This window comes from Coregonus lavaretus (assembly GCF_964263955.1).
Source record: "Coregonus lavaretus genome assembly, chromosome: 9".
NCBI classification, from domain to species: domain Eukaryota; kingdom Metazoa; phylum Chordata; class Actinopteri; order Salmoniformes; family Salmonidae; genus Coregonus; species Coregonus lavaretus.
Genome location: NC_139996.1, coordinates 29,779,173 through 29,797,416, shown reverse-complemented (window position 1 = coordinate 29,797,416; position 18,244 = coordinate 29,779,173). Strand labels below are relative to the sequence as shown.

Here is an 18,244-nt window from a genome sequence, read left to right as displayed (position 1 = left end):
TCAACAGTAACGATGGCCTTGCCAACGCTCAGACTAAAGGAAACCACTGAGTGCGATTGACAAGGAAGCCGTGTCTTTGATTGGGCTCCAACAACCAGTCTTTATGGGATGGAGGACATAAAAGATTCAATAGTGAGTCACTCCTGCCGTTAGATTTGTGGACAGCCATGTGTGTGATCACAGGGATGTCTGGAGAGGAGGGTCATAGAGGAAGGGAGACTGCTGCCACTCACCGGCCAGTCACAGCGAAGCACAGCTTACACATGGCGTGCAGCAGAGCGGTAGCCTGATGGAGGAAGGCGGACATCTTAGGGCTCTCGTCCACTGGGCCCTGGACAGACAGGAAGCAGCCGTACAGCTTGTCAATCAGACCCATGTTCACCACGTAGCTGAGGGGGGGACAAACACAAAGGAGGATAAGAGTAAATTCACAGGAAGAAAACAACAAATGACAAAACCTTGACAGAATATTTGGATGTCATTCAAAAAGTGTCTCTGTGACATATGTTTTATCCTAACAAAGGCCCTCACTGAGCGCAACTCACTGGCAGCCCAGTTGAAATGTGATCTCTCACCCAAGTCCTCTATACTCCCTCTTATTCGTGTGATATCACCAATTTGTCTTGCCAATGACAGGTCTCATGATCATGTTCCCTCCACTATCTCAGCAACTAATCACTGGTAATAGCATCATTACATTTACATTTGAGTAATTTAACAGACACTCTGATCCAGAGCAACTTACAGGAGTGAGTGCATACATTTCCGTACCTTTTCTTACTCCAATAAGTAATTAGAGGGCGGTTGTGCCCCTGTGCCAGCCCAGAGCTAGGCCCCTGACTGTCTGCTGACCTGAGGCTGCCTCACAGCTCAGGTATGCCTTTCCCACCCCGCTCAGCCCCCGCTCAGCCCTACCCACTATAGGGACAGACAGGGAGGCTCAGCTGTCAATCACAAGACCTCCCAGATGTACCAGATAGTTCAGTCAGGAATCAGGAAGCCTGCCACTGTTCTACACTACATGAGTTCATTCCAAACCCTCTCTGGCTCTGCTTAGCTTATTCCCTCAACTCGCTCCCTCGTTCGCATACCTTTTTTTGTTGGGACTGTCAGTCAAAATGGGCTCCTCTCAAGGCAGGTAATTACCATTTTTTTAACCTCCACAATAGGTCATCTGACACTTGAACCACGGCCCCTGGTAATGACTTTATCCTCTTCCACAGCTTCACTAGAGCTGAAAGGAGCTTTCCACACACAGTTGTGCACAATGCCTGGCCCACAGTCTGTTTGAAAAGCTGTTTAGTGTTCAGTCTTGCCCCTGTGTGTTTCAACTTATGACCTACACGCATCTGTATGTTTCTGACACTGGTAGGAGATAAGTATGGTACAAAGCCTTGTGAGTGATTGATAATGAGAAATGAAGACTTAGAAGGGGAATGCTGATGTTCTCTTTCAGTGTGATCTACAGTTCACCATAATGGGAAAAAGTGTTGCTGAAGTTACCATCTTTTTGATCTCATTTCCTCCCTACCATCATATACATAATTTGAGGCAGTTGAGGCAAATCTTTCATTGCTTGCAGGGATTACTAGTCTGACGACACCATTTTTCTCAGGCTCTCCCCTGTCTCCAGGGTTACGACTGGGTCATAGTATGAGTGTTGGGCCTGTGCAGCTGCTCTGGTCAGATGAATCATTGGCTGGGGGAGGGATGATGGGAAGACTCCACTCTTCCTGAAGGCCTGGGCCTGCCTTTCCTCACCGCCCCACAGTGCCCGAGACAGACACAGCCCCTGCTACTCAAAGGCCACGTTCAAGGGGATGTTGCAAACTTCCAAGAGTGTTCTTTGATTACGTTGCCCCAAGTAAAAAAAAAAAAGACTTATTACTTTGCTGAGGAGTTTGATCCAGAACGTGTGAAAAATGACTATTTGGACAGATGCCAGAGGACAACCTCTCTCACCCTGGCAAGAAAATAATCTGACCTTTTCTAAGGGAGCTGACCTTTTGTAGTAATCTTTTCAACGAAAGGCTATTTCTGATAGTAACTAAGTTGTTTTAATTTCAGTGGTTCCCCACATCAACCCTAAAGGAGATAGTGGAGGTGGGAGAGAGGTGTTGTGAGAGGGAGAAGGGCCGTAGTAGCGCAATGTGTGGTTTGAGAGAGAGGAGGAAAAACTTACCTGATGAGGTCCTGGGCGCGGGTGTTTAAGGGCTCAATGGGGGAGGTCTTGGTCTTGGTGTCTGGTGATAGGATGCGAGGGGCGTCTCCGCGGCCACACTCAGGGACATAGGGAAGGATGAGACTCAGGATGGTAGCGCTGGTCTGCAGCAGGCTGGTGGTCAGCCCCTCAAACACCTGCTTGTTTACACTGCGACCAAAGATGGACTTGTCTTCATCTGGGACGAATAGCTGAGAAAACGACAGTGTGGTCAGTCAAGAGTTCTGTAAACCTCCACCATGTCAAAGTACAGTCTGTTCCAGTAGCTCTACACCTGGTATCTCCAGCTAGCTTGTATCACATACAGCCTTGACTAGTCCATGTCAGCTTGCCAAGTCCACTATCAAAAAAGGAATCTGGACATTGATCGAACACAGTGCAAAACTGACAAATGTCCCAGGCAGTCACAGTATCCACCAACAGCAGAGTTCAACAAAAGACCAGATCATTGCAACCTCAGCCTGACTTCTACAACACAGACAATTAAGACAGAGGAAATATCCCCATCATTTGTTTACCGGCCAAGGCCATTTGTATTGGTTGGGATCCTGATATGGCATGGGATAAACAACAACACAAGTGTTATTGTATAATTCGTTACGTGAGGGCAATAAGTCAGTGATTAACAGTCAGTGTGACATTGTTACTGTTGCCGTGCCAGACTGCTGCTGCTGCCATATGAGAGGTCTCAGAGGTACTCCCTCCCTGGTAACAAGGGAAGACAACCGGATACTGAGACTGTGGAGAAAACCACTAGAGCTAACACAGGGGGGTATTCTGTGTTCACCATCTGTGATATTAAACCAAATGCTCCCCTTACCCATGCCTCATATACATAGACGGGCTGATAGAGGAATCAGTATGCTGCAAGTTCTGACATGATTTTGTGGGCTTTAATTTAAAAAAATATTTTCATGTTAGTTATCCTAAACTCTTTATTACAAGAAATACTCCAATAAATGTTTATGAACAAAGATATATTAAGAGAGACTCAGGGTATATAAAGACCCAGGGCATGGTGTTCTGGTGACAGGAGCAGAGTGCATTTCCCCTTTTAGTTAAGTGACATTTTTGCGCGCGTGTGTGTGTGTGTGTGTGTGTATAGAGGTTAAGGTTTAGTTTTAGAAATAAGGAGAAGGTCAGGTAAAATGTCTGAACCATCTCATTTAGATTAATGGTTAGGGCAGCATGCTGACAGCGTTAGTAAATCCACCAACATTCTCCACAAATCTAATTTAAGAGGGACAAGCACAGACGCCGGCACTCCCTACCCCCACCCACTTCCAAACACAAACACACATTTTACATTTTTACATTTTAGTCATTTAGCAGACGCTCTTATCCAGAGCGACTTACAGTTAGTGAGTGTATACATTTTCATACTGGCCCCCCGTGGGAAACAAACCCACAACCCTGGCGTTGCAAGCGCCATGCTCTACCAACTGAGCTACAGGGGACTACACGTGCACAAACGTTCTTACACGGACTATTCATGAGCCCCATCTTCGTCAGTGTCCAAGACGTCTAAATAAGTTAACATTGTCCTGTTCAACATGTCAGTCGTCAAAGCAGCTGTGGGGATATATGTTTTATATAATCTGAAGCATACAGGCTAACCTCCCACTCTGTGCCCTCAGGGAACATGACTGCTTTGAATTGGAACTCAGGGCTGGAGAAGGAAGCCCCAGTAGAGTTCATGCATGTAGCAATGCCCATGTCTGTGCCTTGTCCTGTCTGTGCCTTGTCCTGTCTGTGCAGTCACCACCGTTAGATGTTTGGAGTCGGCTGATGTTTACAGTCTCAGAGAGTGCTGAAGGATATGGGCTGACATATAACCCAGCAGCCATACTGCCTGCCTGCCCGCTCCCTCTCATTCCCTAAGCCCAGAAGTATCTGTGTGGCTGAGGCAGTGGCTCAGGCGGTGGCTGGGCCAGGATTTGTACTGTAGCGTGTGTCTCTCTCTGTCTTTTATTAACACTGTGCCAGGAAGGAACAAATGCTGGCGATGAGGCCCTGGTTTTTCAGCACTCACAGTGTTGCATATAGTCAGGATAATTTACATAGACAGAGACATTGGGAGAGATTCATTAAACAGCCTGGTCCTTGGGAAAACTAGCTACAGTTCTGATCATGCCATGTCACCTTCATAAGTATTACATAACGTTCAAGGACTCACGCTTTCATACAAATAACAGCTTTAAATAATACATGCGTTGTTTGAGTGAACATACATTTAATGTAATGTCATCATAGCAATAATGATAGTTTTTGGAGATGTTTTCTATGGTGTGGTGAAAGGACACTTACTGTGAGCTGATGCAGCAACAGGTCCATGAGGAAGGCTACCTTGTTGCTGAAGAGAACATAGGAGCAGTTGAAGTGGCAGCGAGAGCATGCCAGATAGTATATGTTTACAGCAGCACATAGGGACCTGAGAGGAGAGAGAAAGACAGAGGGAGAACCAGATTAATCACTTGTCAGAAGTCAAACTAAATAGTTCAAAGCAGAATTCAACACTAGTGTTACAGTGTAGGTGTTTAGCCCCAGGCACTGACATGGCTATCTGAAGTAATCAGGAAACCAAAACGCACTCCACCAGATTTGTGGTTCCTTAAGGGTACAATTTTAACTTTGGAAGGGTTGATAGCATATACATCACTGACAGTAAGAGTAGGAAAGCAGAATTCAGAAACCTAGTTATATCAACTACACTGAACAAAAATATAAAACACAACAAAAAAAATATTTTAATGAGTTACAGTTCATATAAGGAAATCAGTCAATTGAAATAAATTCATTAGGCCCTAATCTATGGATTTCACATGGCTGGGAATACAGATATGCATCTGTTGGTCACAGATACCTTAAAAAGAAAAGGTAGGGGAGTGGATCAGAAAACCAGTCAGTATCTGGTCACCATTTGCCTCATGCAGCGCAACACATCTCCTTCACAGAGTTGATCAGGCTGTTGATTGTTGCCTGTGCGAAGTTGCTGGATATTGGCTGGAACTGGATCACGCTGTCGATCCAGAGCATCCCAAACATGCTCAATGGGTGACATGTCTGATGAGTATGCAGGCCATGGAAGAACTGGGACATTTTCAGCTTCCAGGAATTGTGTTCAGATCCTTATGACATGGGGCTGTGCATTATCATGCTGAAACATGAGGATCTCGTCACAGTATCTCTGTGCATTCAAATTGCCATCAATAAAATGCAATTGGGTTCGTTGTCCGTAGCTTATGCCTGCCCATACCATAACCCCACCATGGGTCACTCTGTTCACAACGTTGACATCAGTAAACCACTCGCCCACACGATGCTATACACGCTGTCTGCCATCTGCCCGGTACAGATGAAACTGAGATTAATCCATGAAGCGCACACTTCTCCAGCGTGCCAGTGGCCATCGAAGGTGAGCATTTGCCCACTGAAGTCGGTTACGATGCCGAAGGGTAGTCAGGTCAAAACCCTGGTGAGGATGACGAGCACGCAGATGAGTTTCCCTGAGATGGTTTCTGACAGTTTGTGCAGAAATTCTTTGGTTGTGCAAAACCACAGTTTCATCAGCTGTCCGGGTGGCTGGTCTCAGACGATCCCGCAGGTGAAGAAGACTGATGTGGAGGTCCTGGGCTGGCGTGGTTACACATGGTCTGTGGTTGTGAGACCGGTTGGACGTACTGCCAAATTCTCTAAAACGACGTTGGAGGCGGCTAATGGTAGTGAAATGTACATTCAATTCTCTGGCAACAGCTCTGGTGGACATTCCTGCAGTCAGTATGCCAATTGCACGCTCCCTCAAAAAATACATCTGTGGCATTGTTGTGACAAAACTGCAAATTTTAGAGTGGCCTTTTATTGTCCCCAGCACAAGGCAGTGATCATGCTGTTTATTCAGCTTCTTGATATGCCACACCTGTCAGGTGGATGGATTATCTTGGCAAAGGAGAAATGCTCACTAACAGGGATGTAAACAAATTTGTACACACACAGAAATAAGCTTTTTGTGCATATGGAACATTTTTGGGAACTTTTATTTCAGCTCATGAAACATGGGACCAACACGTTTATATTTTTGTTCAGTATACTTATAGCTAGACACCCTCACTACTAGTCAACTGGTTATACAGAGCTAGGGACAGTAATAAGACAAGAGATCTGCATAACCAGTGGAGCTGGGTGCAATCACAGGCAGTCCAATCTGGAGTCTGAACCTGCAGGTTTTCCTCTGTGGAGATAAGGCCATTCCTCTCAGCAGCTCCTCAGCTCAGAGCCTAAAGGCATGCTACGGCCAGGAGCAGAGCAGTGAGTGGAGCATGCCTCTGTATTATGTCTGCTTTAAACAAGCCCTAGAGAAGATTCATGCCACAGATAACTGATTAATCATTCTGCTGTGACTGCTGCTCCCCCTCGCCCTTCTTTCATCACTTAATATTTTCTGACATCTGTATATTTTAGCCAATAGCAGAGTGGCGTGTCCTATCTGCTCTGAGGAAGAATGGAATCTGGCTTTCCTTTTCTAAAGTAGGCCATGTTTATTTCAACTGGTAAACATCTTGATATCTACCGCAACCTTCACATCTGCAACGCATTTCCACGCCAACCTAGTTGGCACATAGATATAAAATAGCAGAGACTGATGTAGGCCTAGGTGGATAGGTCTGTCAACTTCCTCATGACCAAAATACTCTGCTTGTTTCATATGCTAGTTGGCAGATCTGTAATTTGTTCCATCTCATTATTGACATTGTAGTGTAAAGCTGTGAGTTATGGGAGTGTTTCCAAATAGTCACGTCAATGTCTGGTTAAGCACTCTGTGGCTTGCTTGCTTAAAAAACTTTTAAACATCTTACTGTATGAAAATCATATACCGTATGTGTATGGGCTTTCTAGCCAAATAAAATGTTTTTTTTTCTGCCACCATTTTAGCTACAAATTCCAGAGAAAACGCAAACATGAATTGGTGTGTTGATCCCTGTTTCTGCCAAACACCTCCTTAATAAGATGTGTTTACCAGCCATGAACAAAAACACAAATGCCACATGAATTCTATTGTATTGATATAAAGTCCATTAATAGTCTTGGAATGGAGTTGGTGGGAGAAGGCAGCCATCATTCCACTCAACCATGATAACACATCCTCTATTGGGCTAGAGTGAAGTAACGTGAGAACCCCACCAAACTGTGCTCTCTGGGCAGCCGACCAGCACTGGCGCTGCCTCAAATGAAAAACATTAAAGATCCATAATTGAGTAATTCAGCCAGAAGTCCGTTTTTCAGTGACAGAATTCCACCATTGGAAAGACTGCACCAATGGAATGAAATAGTCGTTTTCCTCTCAGTCTGAGGCTGTGCTGCTTTAATGTGTTCATACTGTATGTACAGAGGTGAAACCAGGCTATTGTCATTCCCATGCCTGACTCAGTAGGGAGAAAGGCCTTATTGAAATAAACAAGACAGGGTGTCAGAACCTAAGGAAGGTACAATGACAGGCTTGGGCTGATCCTGTTACAACACTGACATCGTCCTACATGAAAAGGCCTAGGAAATCTATAAGACATAGAAATTATAAGGAGAGAGAGAGAGCATGAGATCAGTCCTAAAACAAAGACTACTAAATGGGAAGATGAATGATAACCTGACAAAAAAGGGAAGGTCAATATTTATTAAATAACTTAGGCTACAAAAACAAAGCCTGAAATGGATTAGGCAAACACCATCTTCACAACGTTTCTATAATAACCTGTCAACCATAGCACCCTGGTTTTACTCCATGCGTAAGTGGAGGCTGCCCTACCCAGAATGTCATCATCCATGTAGGAGGTTCGGGGGGGGGGGACAGGCCAGTCCCCAGGTGGCAGCCACTCTTAACCAGCAGATTAAAGGGCACATCCCTCAGTTCTTTAATCTTATTAGGGAGAATAACAGCTGTCAACTGCTTCCATTCTCTACACAAACCCATAGGACAGAGACGGATCTAAAGGAACATTTAGCTATAAATGTCAACATAACAAATGTATGCAGACCATTTTCCATCTTATATAGAATATGCATTTCATTTTATAGCAGTTAAGCTATTATTATATTATACTGAAGAAAAAAATTAAACGCAACATGCAACAATTTCAAAGATTACAGTTCATAAGGAAATCAGTCAATTTAAATAAATAAATTAGGTCCTAATCTATGGATTTCACATGACTGAGCAGGGGTGCAGCCATGGGAGGGCCTGGGAGAGCATAGGCCCACCCACTTGGCAGCCAGGCCCACCCACTGGGGAGCCAGGCCCAGCCAATCAGAATGAGTTTTTCCCCACAAAAGGGTTTTATTACAGACAGAAATACTCCTCACCACCCCCCTCAGACGATCCCGCAGGTGAAGAAGCCGGATGTGAAGGTCCTGGGCTGGCGTGGTTACACGTGGTCTGTGGTTGTGAAGCCGGTTGGACATACTGCCAAATTCTCTAAAATGACGTTGGAGGCAGCTTATTGTAGAGAAATGAACATTCAATCCTCTGGCAACAGCTCTGGTGGACATTCCTGCAGTCAGCATACCAATTGCACGCCCCCTTAAAACTTGAGACATCTGTGGCATTGTGTTGTGTGACAAAACTGCACATTTTAAAGTGGCCTTTTATTGTCCCCAGCACAAGGTGCACCTGTTTAATTATCATGCTGTTTAATCAGCTTCTTGATAATCCATCCACCTGACAGGTGGGGCATATCTTGGCAAAGGAGAAATGCTCACTAACAGGAATGTAAACACATTTGTGCACAAGTTTTATTATTTTAGTCTAGGAATCCATTCCAATTAGAATCACCACGCACTCAGCCAGACAGTCAGATCTGAAGTCATGAACATTTAAGTCATTTAGCAGACGCTCTTAACATCCCACCGACTTCTCACAATCGACTCAGTCAACTGCTCATGTAATGAGCATGCAATCGCTTTGTAACACAGCTAATCAGGCATGTCTTAAGCCCTCTTTAAACAAATGGCAAAGGCACGTTTGAGTAATGTCCTTACAGCAGCTCATACAATGAGAAATCTCAGTGATCTGTCTTTAGCTCCCTCCCACCTAAAATCACCTTGATTAGCATGACACCTGATATCATCCTGTCTCCTGGAATCTCTGTTGCTATGCCCCTCGACGACAGCCTCAATGATTTTGAGGAGCAATTTAGTAAAGTGCATGCTAGTCTGTCTCGTGTTACCGTGCAGTATGTAGGCAGTGTTGGTAGACCCACGAGTGCCAATCCATCCTAACAGGCAGCATTCCTCCACCTACTCTGGGCAGCTCATTTGACCGCGTGCCACGCCCACTGCTGGACCCCATCATTTGGTGCCTGCACCACCCGCCAGACTACACCGAGCGGGAGACACAACGGGCACTTTGTTAATCTGGGAATAATGAAGCGTTATTTTGTAGACACGGGATTAGGTTCCACTGCTGGCCCATACTGACAGGTTGTATAGAGAGAAAGAGAGAGAGAGAGAGAGAGAGAGATAAAGAGAGAAAGAAAGAGCGAGAGAGAGCGAGAGATAGAGAAGAGGAAGAAGCCTGGAGAGATGTAGATAATTAGCAATGTAATCTGCTCACCTACTCTACACTGCTTAACCTCAGTCTGCCAGCCACAGCAGATCACCCTACTGTCCTGATATGGCCATAGACACACACACAGCAACCTCAGGGCAGGAGCTAATGTAGTAATAATAATAATGTTGCTTATATTTGTCCTATTTCACACATGTACAAGTGTAGAGGGCTAGATAGAGACTAGAGACACACTGACTGAGCAACACCGACTTGGGCCAGCCCCCTGGGACAGCCCTACACCATGCAGCCCTGTGGGGATCACCCTGGGTGGCCGACCAGCTCGGACATGACAGGGGGGCTGGGAGTGTCACTGACCTCTGTGGCTGAATTAAAACTCTTAAGTTTAAACCAACCCAAAATCCATAGAGTATCCCAGGGGATGATAGACAGATGGCTGGGAAGGGAAGGTCAGGATCCTCCCCACCCCCACATAGTATAGTACAGTACTGCCCAAATATCCCAGGAGACACTTAGGGCTCAAGAGTATTTAACAGTATTTTCTTAGTGACATATAAACACAGAAACAGCATAATAGTTTAGGGTACTGGGAAAATACCAAGTAGACTCCCCTTATAGGTAGATGTTTCCAATTTTCAGAAGTCTAACGCTTCCCTTCTTGCAAAGATAATAGGACATCAACCACGTAAAAGACTCTTTATGCTTTTTGTCACTGGGTTATCAAGCAGGAGATCGTTACACCTGAACCTCAAGCTCACGTTTCCCAACGTCTCTGTGCTTTTCCTATGTGCCCAGTCAGGCCTGACCATGGTAATGCTGCAGAAATCTGATCAACTTCCAGATCAGGTTGAATCCCTGCTTTTCAACAGAGAAAATTTGTGTTCAGGGAAAGAAAACAAATCCTAAGCCAAAACACAAGGTGAGGAGCAAATCCATTTCCTGGTACTGTCAAACAATCCCTTCATTCACTGCGATCTATATGACATTTCATTTGATTCTCCTGTTGATCTTTCTGATACCCTGAGTGCTTCCAAGATGTCCATTCTGCCTGTTGTGCCACACTGGCTGGGTATGAACTGGGAGAAATCTGATGAACCGTCACGCATCACACACACATGCAAGCACACACTCACTTGTACCCTATAACGACATCCTGAAAGGAAACCACAGGTAGCAGCTTTGATTTCACAGGATACACTCAGTCATGTGACAGAGGTGGTCAACTACAATAGTGTTTTAACATGCAGTGTCCTAGCATAGCAGTGCCACTGCACTGTTAAGACATCTCTCTAAAACTTTAAAGAAACCCTTGTTCCATTTTCAGCAAGGTAGAACTGGGGCCCCTATTCCACTAAACATCACTTAGATAAAACAGATACCACTGTCTTTTCCCTACTCTAAAGGAATAAAGGATTCTCTAAAATTCAACTCAAAGTTATACAACTGTCTCTTCAGCCCTTCAGATGGGCCAGTCTGTCTGGTCGAACACTGGCTTCTCTTCTCTCTGAGTTATACTCCAGCAGCCCCAGAGAGGGGCCCATATGCTGACAGGCTCTGGTGCTGAGCCCAGATATCACTCGGACACCAGTCCCGTCTCTCTCCCTCTACTCCCCAGTGACCCCTTCTGGGAGACACAGGGACATGTCCCATAAACACACAGTAGTTGACAAGGCTGGAATACTTTAAGAATGCATACATCTTTCCTTGACATAACACATCTGAGAAGTGTTGGATTTGTTGAAGTAGTGATGTGGAAATTTTATTTTCGCTAATTTAATCAAGCAGTGATTTCCCCCAAAGTGAGGAAGGATGTGCTGATAAAGTTGTAAAAACGGGGCCAGAACGACACCTCAGTTTACCCCCCACCTAATCCACACCTCCAGCCTGCGGCAAAACATTTTCTCACCATATACTAATAGTGACGCTGAAGATAAGAGCCTCCAGAGGCAGAGAGAGCAGAGCAGTGGTGCTGCCTGGTGAGGATCTGGGATCATTTACAGCTTGTTTTAGACAGCTCTCCCCCTCCTCCCCTAGGGAACACACTCTGCACTCTCTGCTCAGAATCACATAGAGCACACACTCACACAGAGTAGAGCTCACACTTTCACTGCACAGCTCCAATACAAAAATATACATCCATTGAAGGATTTTTAACAATAGTCCCTCACGTTAAGATTGGAATACGCAATTTTATTAGACGTTTTTTATTTATTTTTTATCTAGATGATTTAATGTTTTTCAAAACTACAAAATTACTCTCCAGGTGCAGACCAATTAAGGAGAATCTTCACATGCAAGTCAATTTGATTTATGGATGACTTTCTAGGTTAACATCTTTGGCATATTCTACAAAGTGTTATATTCATGTTAATGAGAGCTGTTGCTCTGCTAGTCTAGACATGGATCCAGCGGCCACAGGGTTACACAGGGACATTAGCTCATTAATGGAATGGTAACAAGATGGAATGGGCCTCCCAGGGGGGTAATATTGCCCGAGCATCTCCGACTCTGCAGTTGACTTTTTTGTAAATCACTCAGCTTATCTGAGAGGAGGCGATCAATACGGCAGCATTACTGTAAACAGATAATGTAGCGAGCGCTGTGGTTAGCGTCTGTCTCAGACACAGACCATTACGCCATCCAGATGAGCAATAGTGATTAGCGGACAGACAGGCCATGTCCTTGAGTTGCATCTTATCACTACTGTAGCTCTCAATATTCCCTTCCCTTGACCCGATTTGACTCCCTTACTTTTCCTATTTTGTAAATGTGTGTGTTTATAGAATGTGGGTGGGATTAATACATGTTTAACCAGGCACAGGACTACAGTGAGTTTGGGCTGGGTGTGTCTGAGGGACTGGATTGATTTGCTCTGGAGGAGGGTTATCGCAGGTTCAGACCCTAGTTCATAGCACTCAGGGGCATAACAACAACCCAAGGCCTTCTACTCTACAGCACGGAGGACAGAGAGAGCACAGAGATGGTCTATAGACAGCCAGCCTATCACAACCTGAGCCCATCAATACCAACAAACACCATAGCTGCTGGTTAGACCATTCAGCTATCCAGACAGGACCTGGCAACACGTCACATGCATTGCCACTGGTAACATCATGAATACTGTTACTAAATACTGTTCAAAGTAAATACTACCGATTCATATACAGTACCAGTCAAAAGTTTGGACACCTACTCATTAAAGGGTTTTTCTTTATTTTTTACTATTTTCTACATTGTAGAATAATAGTGAAGACATCAAAACTATGAAATAACACATGGAATCATGTAGTAACCAAAAAAGTGTTAAACAAATCAAAATATATTTTATATTTGAGATTCTTCAAATAGTCACCCTTTGCCTTGATGACAGCTTTGCGCACTCTTGGCATTCTCTCAACCAGCTTCATGAGGTAGTCACCTGGCATGCATTTCAATTAACAGGTGTGCCTTGTTAAAAGTTAATTTGTGGAATTTCTTTCCTTAATGTGTTTGAGCCAATCAGTTGTGTTGTGACAAGGTAGGGGGGGGTATACAGAAGATAGCCCTATTTGGTAAAAGACGAAGTACATAGTATGGCAAGAACAGCTCAAATAAGCAAAGAGAAACGAGAGTCCATCATTACTTTAAGACATGAAGGTCAGTCAATACGGAAAATTTCAAGAACTTTAAAAAAGTTTATTCAAGTGCAGTCGCAAAAACCATCAAGCGCTATGATGAAACTGGCTGTCATGAGGACCGCCACAGGAATGGAAGACCCAGAGTTACCTCTGCTGCAGAGGATAAGTTCATTAGAGAGTTACCAGCCTCAGAAATTGCAGGCCAAATAAATGCTTCACAGAGTTCAAGTCACAGACACATCAACAGTTCAGAGGGGACTGTGTGAATCAGGCCTTCATGGTCGAATTTCTGCAAAGAAACCACTACTAAAGGACACCAATAAGAAGAAGAGACCTGCTTGGGCCAAGAAACACGAGCAATGGACATTAGACCGGTGGAAATGTGTCCTTTGGTCTGAAGTCCAAATTTGAGATTTTTGGTTCCAACCGCTGTGTCTTTCTGAGATGCGGTGTGGGTGAACGGATGATCTCCGCATGTGTATTTCCCACCGCAAAGCATGGAGGAGGTGGTGTGATGGTGCTTTGCTGGTGACACTGTCTGTGATTTATTTAGAATTCAAGGCACACTTAACCAGCATGGCTACCACAGCATTCTGCAGTGATACGCCATCCCATCTGGTTTGGGCTTAGTAGGACTATCATTTGTTTTTCAAGAGGACAATGACCCAACACACCTCCAGGCTGTATAAGGGCTATTTTACCAAGAAGGAGAGTGATGGAGTGCTGCATCAGATGACCTGGTCTCCACAATCCCCCGACCTCAACCCAATTGAGATGGTTTGGGATGAGTCAGACGGCAGAGTGAAAGAAAAGCAGCCGACAAGTGCTCAGCATATGTGGGAACTCCTTCAAGACTGTTGGAAAAGCATTCCAGGTGAAGCTGGTTGAGAGAATGCCAAGAGTGTGCAAAGCTGTCATCAAGGCAAAGGGTGGCTATTTGAATCTCAAATATAAAATATATTTTGATTTGTTTAACACTTGTTACTACATGATTCCCTGTGTTATTTCATAGTTGTGATGTCTTCACTATTATTCTACAATGTAAAAAATAGTAAAAATAAAGAAAAACCCTTGAATGAGTAGGTGTGTCCAAACTTTTGACTGGTAGTTTATATCAAGTGAAACACATACCAAGAACTGGACTAATTTCTTGAGCTTTTCTTTAGTTGCATCCTAACATTCCTAATTGTGATGACACAGGAGTGAGCTGCCCCTACATGCTGTATTAGACTTGTCCTCAGTCTTATGCATAATTATAGAAGCTCTGGAGAAGTTCCTCAACATGTTCAGACAAGGTAGTAAGTAATTGAGTAGTGAAAGAAGGTAACTGGGAGGCCATTCCTTTATCACTAGACATGGCACTCTTCAGCTCTGGATTGGACAAGCTGTTCTGTAGAGGATTAAATAAGTACCTCTGATCCAGGGTTTGCATTAGCCGGTAATAGCCGGCTTTTGGACGATACTAAATAGAAAAGCCGCTAAATAAAATTGCCGCCGGCCAATTTTTCGTGAGAAGAAAAAATCCCATTGCGAAAGAATACTTTTTGCCTATTCATTGATGGAAATACCAGTCAAATGGAAATACATTTGAACGGTCATGCTTATCAGTCTATAGGGTAATTTGCATAATTTAGTGTAATTAAATTGGTGTGTGTGTACAGTATATTCGTTATATATACACACAGCTCTGGAAAAAATTAAGAGACCACTGCAAAAATATAAGTTTCTCTGGTTTTACTTTTTATAGGTACAGTGGCGAGAACAAGTATTGATACACTGCCGATTTTGCAGGTTTTCCTACTTACAAAGCATGTAGAGGTCTGTAATTTTTATCATAGGTACACTTCAGCTGTGAGAGACGGAATCTAAAACAAAAATCCAGAAAATTACATTGTATGATTTTTAAGTAATTAATTTGCATTTTATTGCATGACATAAGTATTTGATACATCAGAAAAGCAGAACTTAATATTTGGTACAGAAACCTTTGTTTGCATTTACAGAGATCATACGTTTCCTGTAGGTCTTGACCAGGTTTACACACACTGCAGCAGGGATTTTGGCCCACTCCTCCATACAGACCTTCTCCAGATCCTTCAGGTTTCGGGGCTGTCGCTGTGCAAAACTGACTTTCAGCTCCCACCAAAGATTTTCTATTGGGTTCAGGTCTGGAGACTGGCTAGGCCACTCCAGGACCTTGAGATGCTTCTTACGGAGCCACTCCTTAGTTGCCCTGGCTGTGTGTTTCGGGTCGTTGTCATGCTGGAAGACCCAGCCACGACCCATCTTCAATGCTCTTACTGAGGGAAGGAGGTTGTTGGCCAAGATCTTGCGATACATGGCCCCATCCATCCTCCCCTCAATACGGCGCAGTCGTCCTGTCCCCTTTGCAGAAAAGCATCCCCAAAGAATGATGTTTCCACCTCAATGCTTCACGGTTGGTATGGTGTTCTTGGGGTTGTACTCATCCTTCTTCTTCCTCCAAACACGGCGAGTGGAGTTTAGACCAAAAAGCTCTATTTTTGTCTCATCAGACCACATGACCTTCTCCCATTCCTCCTCTGGATCATCCAGATGGTCATTGGCAAACTTCAGACGGGCCTGGACATGCGCTGGCTTGAGCAGGGGGACCTTGCGTGCGCTGCAGGATTTTAATCCATGACGGCGTAGTGTGTTACTAATGGTTTTCTTTGAGACTGTGGTCCCAGCTCTCTTCAGGTCATTGACCAGGTCCTGCCGTGTAGTTCTGGGCTGATCCCTCACCTTCCTCATGATCATTGATGCCCCTCACCTTCCTCATGATCTTGCATTGAGCCCCAGACCGAGGGTGATTGACTGTCATCTTGAACTTCTTCCATTTTCTAATAATTGCGCCAACAGTTGTTACCTTCTCACCAAGCTGCTTGCCTATTGTCCTGTAGCCCATCCCAGCCTTGTGCAAGTCTACAATTTTATCCCTGATGTCCTTACACAGCTCTCTGGTCTTGGCCATTGTGGAGAGGTTGGAGTCTGTTTGATTGTGTGTGTGGACAGGTGCAGTTAATACAGGTAATGAGTGGAGAACAGGAGGGCTTCTTAAAGAACATCTAACAGGTCTGTGAGAGCCGGAATTCTTACTGGTTGGTAGGTGATCAAATACTTATGTCATGCAATAAAATGCAAAATTAATTACTTAAAAATCATACAATGTGATTTTCTGGAAAAAAATAAAAATAAAAATTACAGACCTCTACATGCTTTGTAAGTAGGAAAACCTGCAAAATCGGCAGTGTATCAAATACTTGTTATCCCCACTGTATGTGTTTGGGTGAAATTAACATTTTTGTTTTATTCTATAAACTACTGACAACATTTCTCCCAAATAAAAATATTGTTATTTAGAGCATTTATTTGCAGAAAATGACAACTGGTCAAAATAACAAAAAACCTTGAATAATGCAAAGAAAATAAGTTCATGTTCATTTTTAAACACAATACTCATGTTTTAACTAAGGAAGAGTTCAGAAATCAATATTTGGTGGAATAACCCTGATTTTCAATCACAGCTTTCATGCGTCTTGGCATGCTCTCCACCAGTCTTTCACATTGATGTTGGGTGACTTTATGCCACTCCTGGCGCAAAAATTCAAGCAGCTCGGCTTTGTTTGATGGCTTGTGGCCATCCAGCTTCCTCTTGATCACATTCCAGAAGTTTTCATTGGGGTTCAGGTCTGGAGATCGGGCTGGCCATGACAGGGTCTTGATCTGGTGGTCCTCCATCCACACCTTGATTGACCTGGCTGTGTGGCATGGCGCATTGTCCTGCTGGAAAAACCAATCCTTAGAGTTGGGGAACAATGTCAGAGCAAAAGGAAGCAAGTTTTCTTCCAGGACAACCTTGTACGTGGCTTGATTCATGCGTCCTTCACAAAGACAAATCTGCCCGATTCCAGCATTGCTGAAGCACCCCCAGATCATCACCGATCCTCCACCAAATTTCACAGTGGGTGCGAGACACTGTGGCTTGTAGGCCTCTCCAGGTCTCCGTCTAACCATTAGACGACCAGGTGTTGGGCAAAGCTGAAAATTGGACTCATCAGAGAAGATTACCTTACTCCAGTCCTCTACGGCCCAATCCTAATGGTCTTTTGCAAACCTCAGCCTGGCTCTTCTTTGCTTCTCATTGATGAAGGGCTTTTTTCTAGCTTTGCACGACTTCAGCCCTGCCCCTAGGCGCCTGTTTTGAACAGTCCTCGCCGTGCACTTCACCCCAGCTGCCGTTTGCCATTCTTTTTGTAGGTCACTTGATGTCATCCTATGGTTGTTGAGTGACATTCGAATGAGTTGGCAGTCATCCCGGTCAGTAGTCGTTTTCGCCCTCTGCCGGTCTGTAGCTTTGTTGTCCCCAATGTCTGCTGCTTGACCTTGTTCTTATGAACCGCCGTCTTTGAAATTTTAAGGATGGAAGCAACCTGACGCTCATTGTATCCCTTTGCCAGTAAAGCCAGAATTGAACCCTTCTTTTCCTAACTCAAAACTTTCCTTTTGGCATGGTCAATAGTTATTTTTTGATTAATATTACTTTTGAGGTACTATTAGCACTGTTATTGCCATCCAGGTGGTCCTATTGCAAGAGGATAGTGATGACCACAGCAGTGGAATTTATACTTTTCCTCGTTAAATAAGATTTGGTTAATGTGATCACTTAATCAGTACCTAATTCAGTAGAATGAGGTGTGCCTGTGTTGGAATTCAACAGACACTGGAATGGAATGGCTGTCATACATGTAGAGATGCTGATTTAAGAAAAATGTGCAGTGGTCTCAATTCTTTCCAGAGCTGTATATCTAATTTATCACACGCGTAGGCCTA

The 18,244-nt window shown here is 44.2% G+C and overlaps 1 protein-coding gene across 2 annotated transcripts in view; it reads right to left on the bottom strand.

Moving 5' to 3' along the window:
• LOC311134485 (S phase cyclin A-associated protein in the endoplasmic reticulum-like) overlaps positions 1-18,244 on the bottom strand; it is a 100,346-nt gene that overhangs the window by 19,370 nt on the left and 62,732 nt on the right. For both annotated transcript variants that reach the window (XM_084168172.1, XM_084168173.1), the window contains exons 24-26: positions 4,529-4,652; positions 2,183-2,412; positions 234-389 (exon numbers count right to left, since the gene is read on the bottom strand). In XM_084168172.1, coding sequence (XP_084024298.1) covers positions 234-389; positions 2,183-2,412; positions 4,529-4,652 — 510 coding nt within the window. The remainder of the gene's footprint in view (positions 1-233; positions 390-2,182; positions 2,413-4,528; positions 4,653-18,244) is intronic.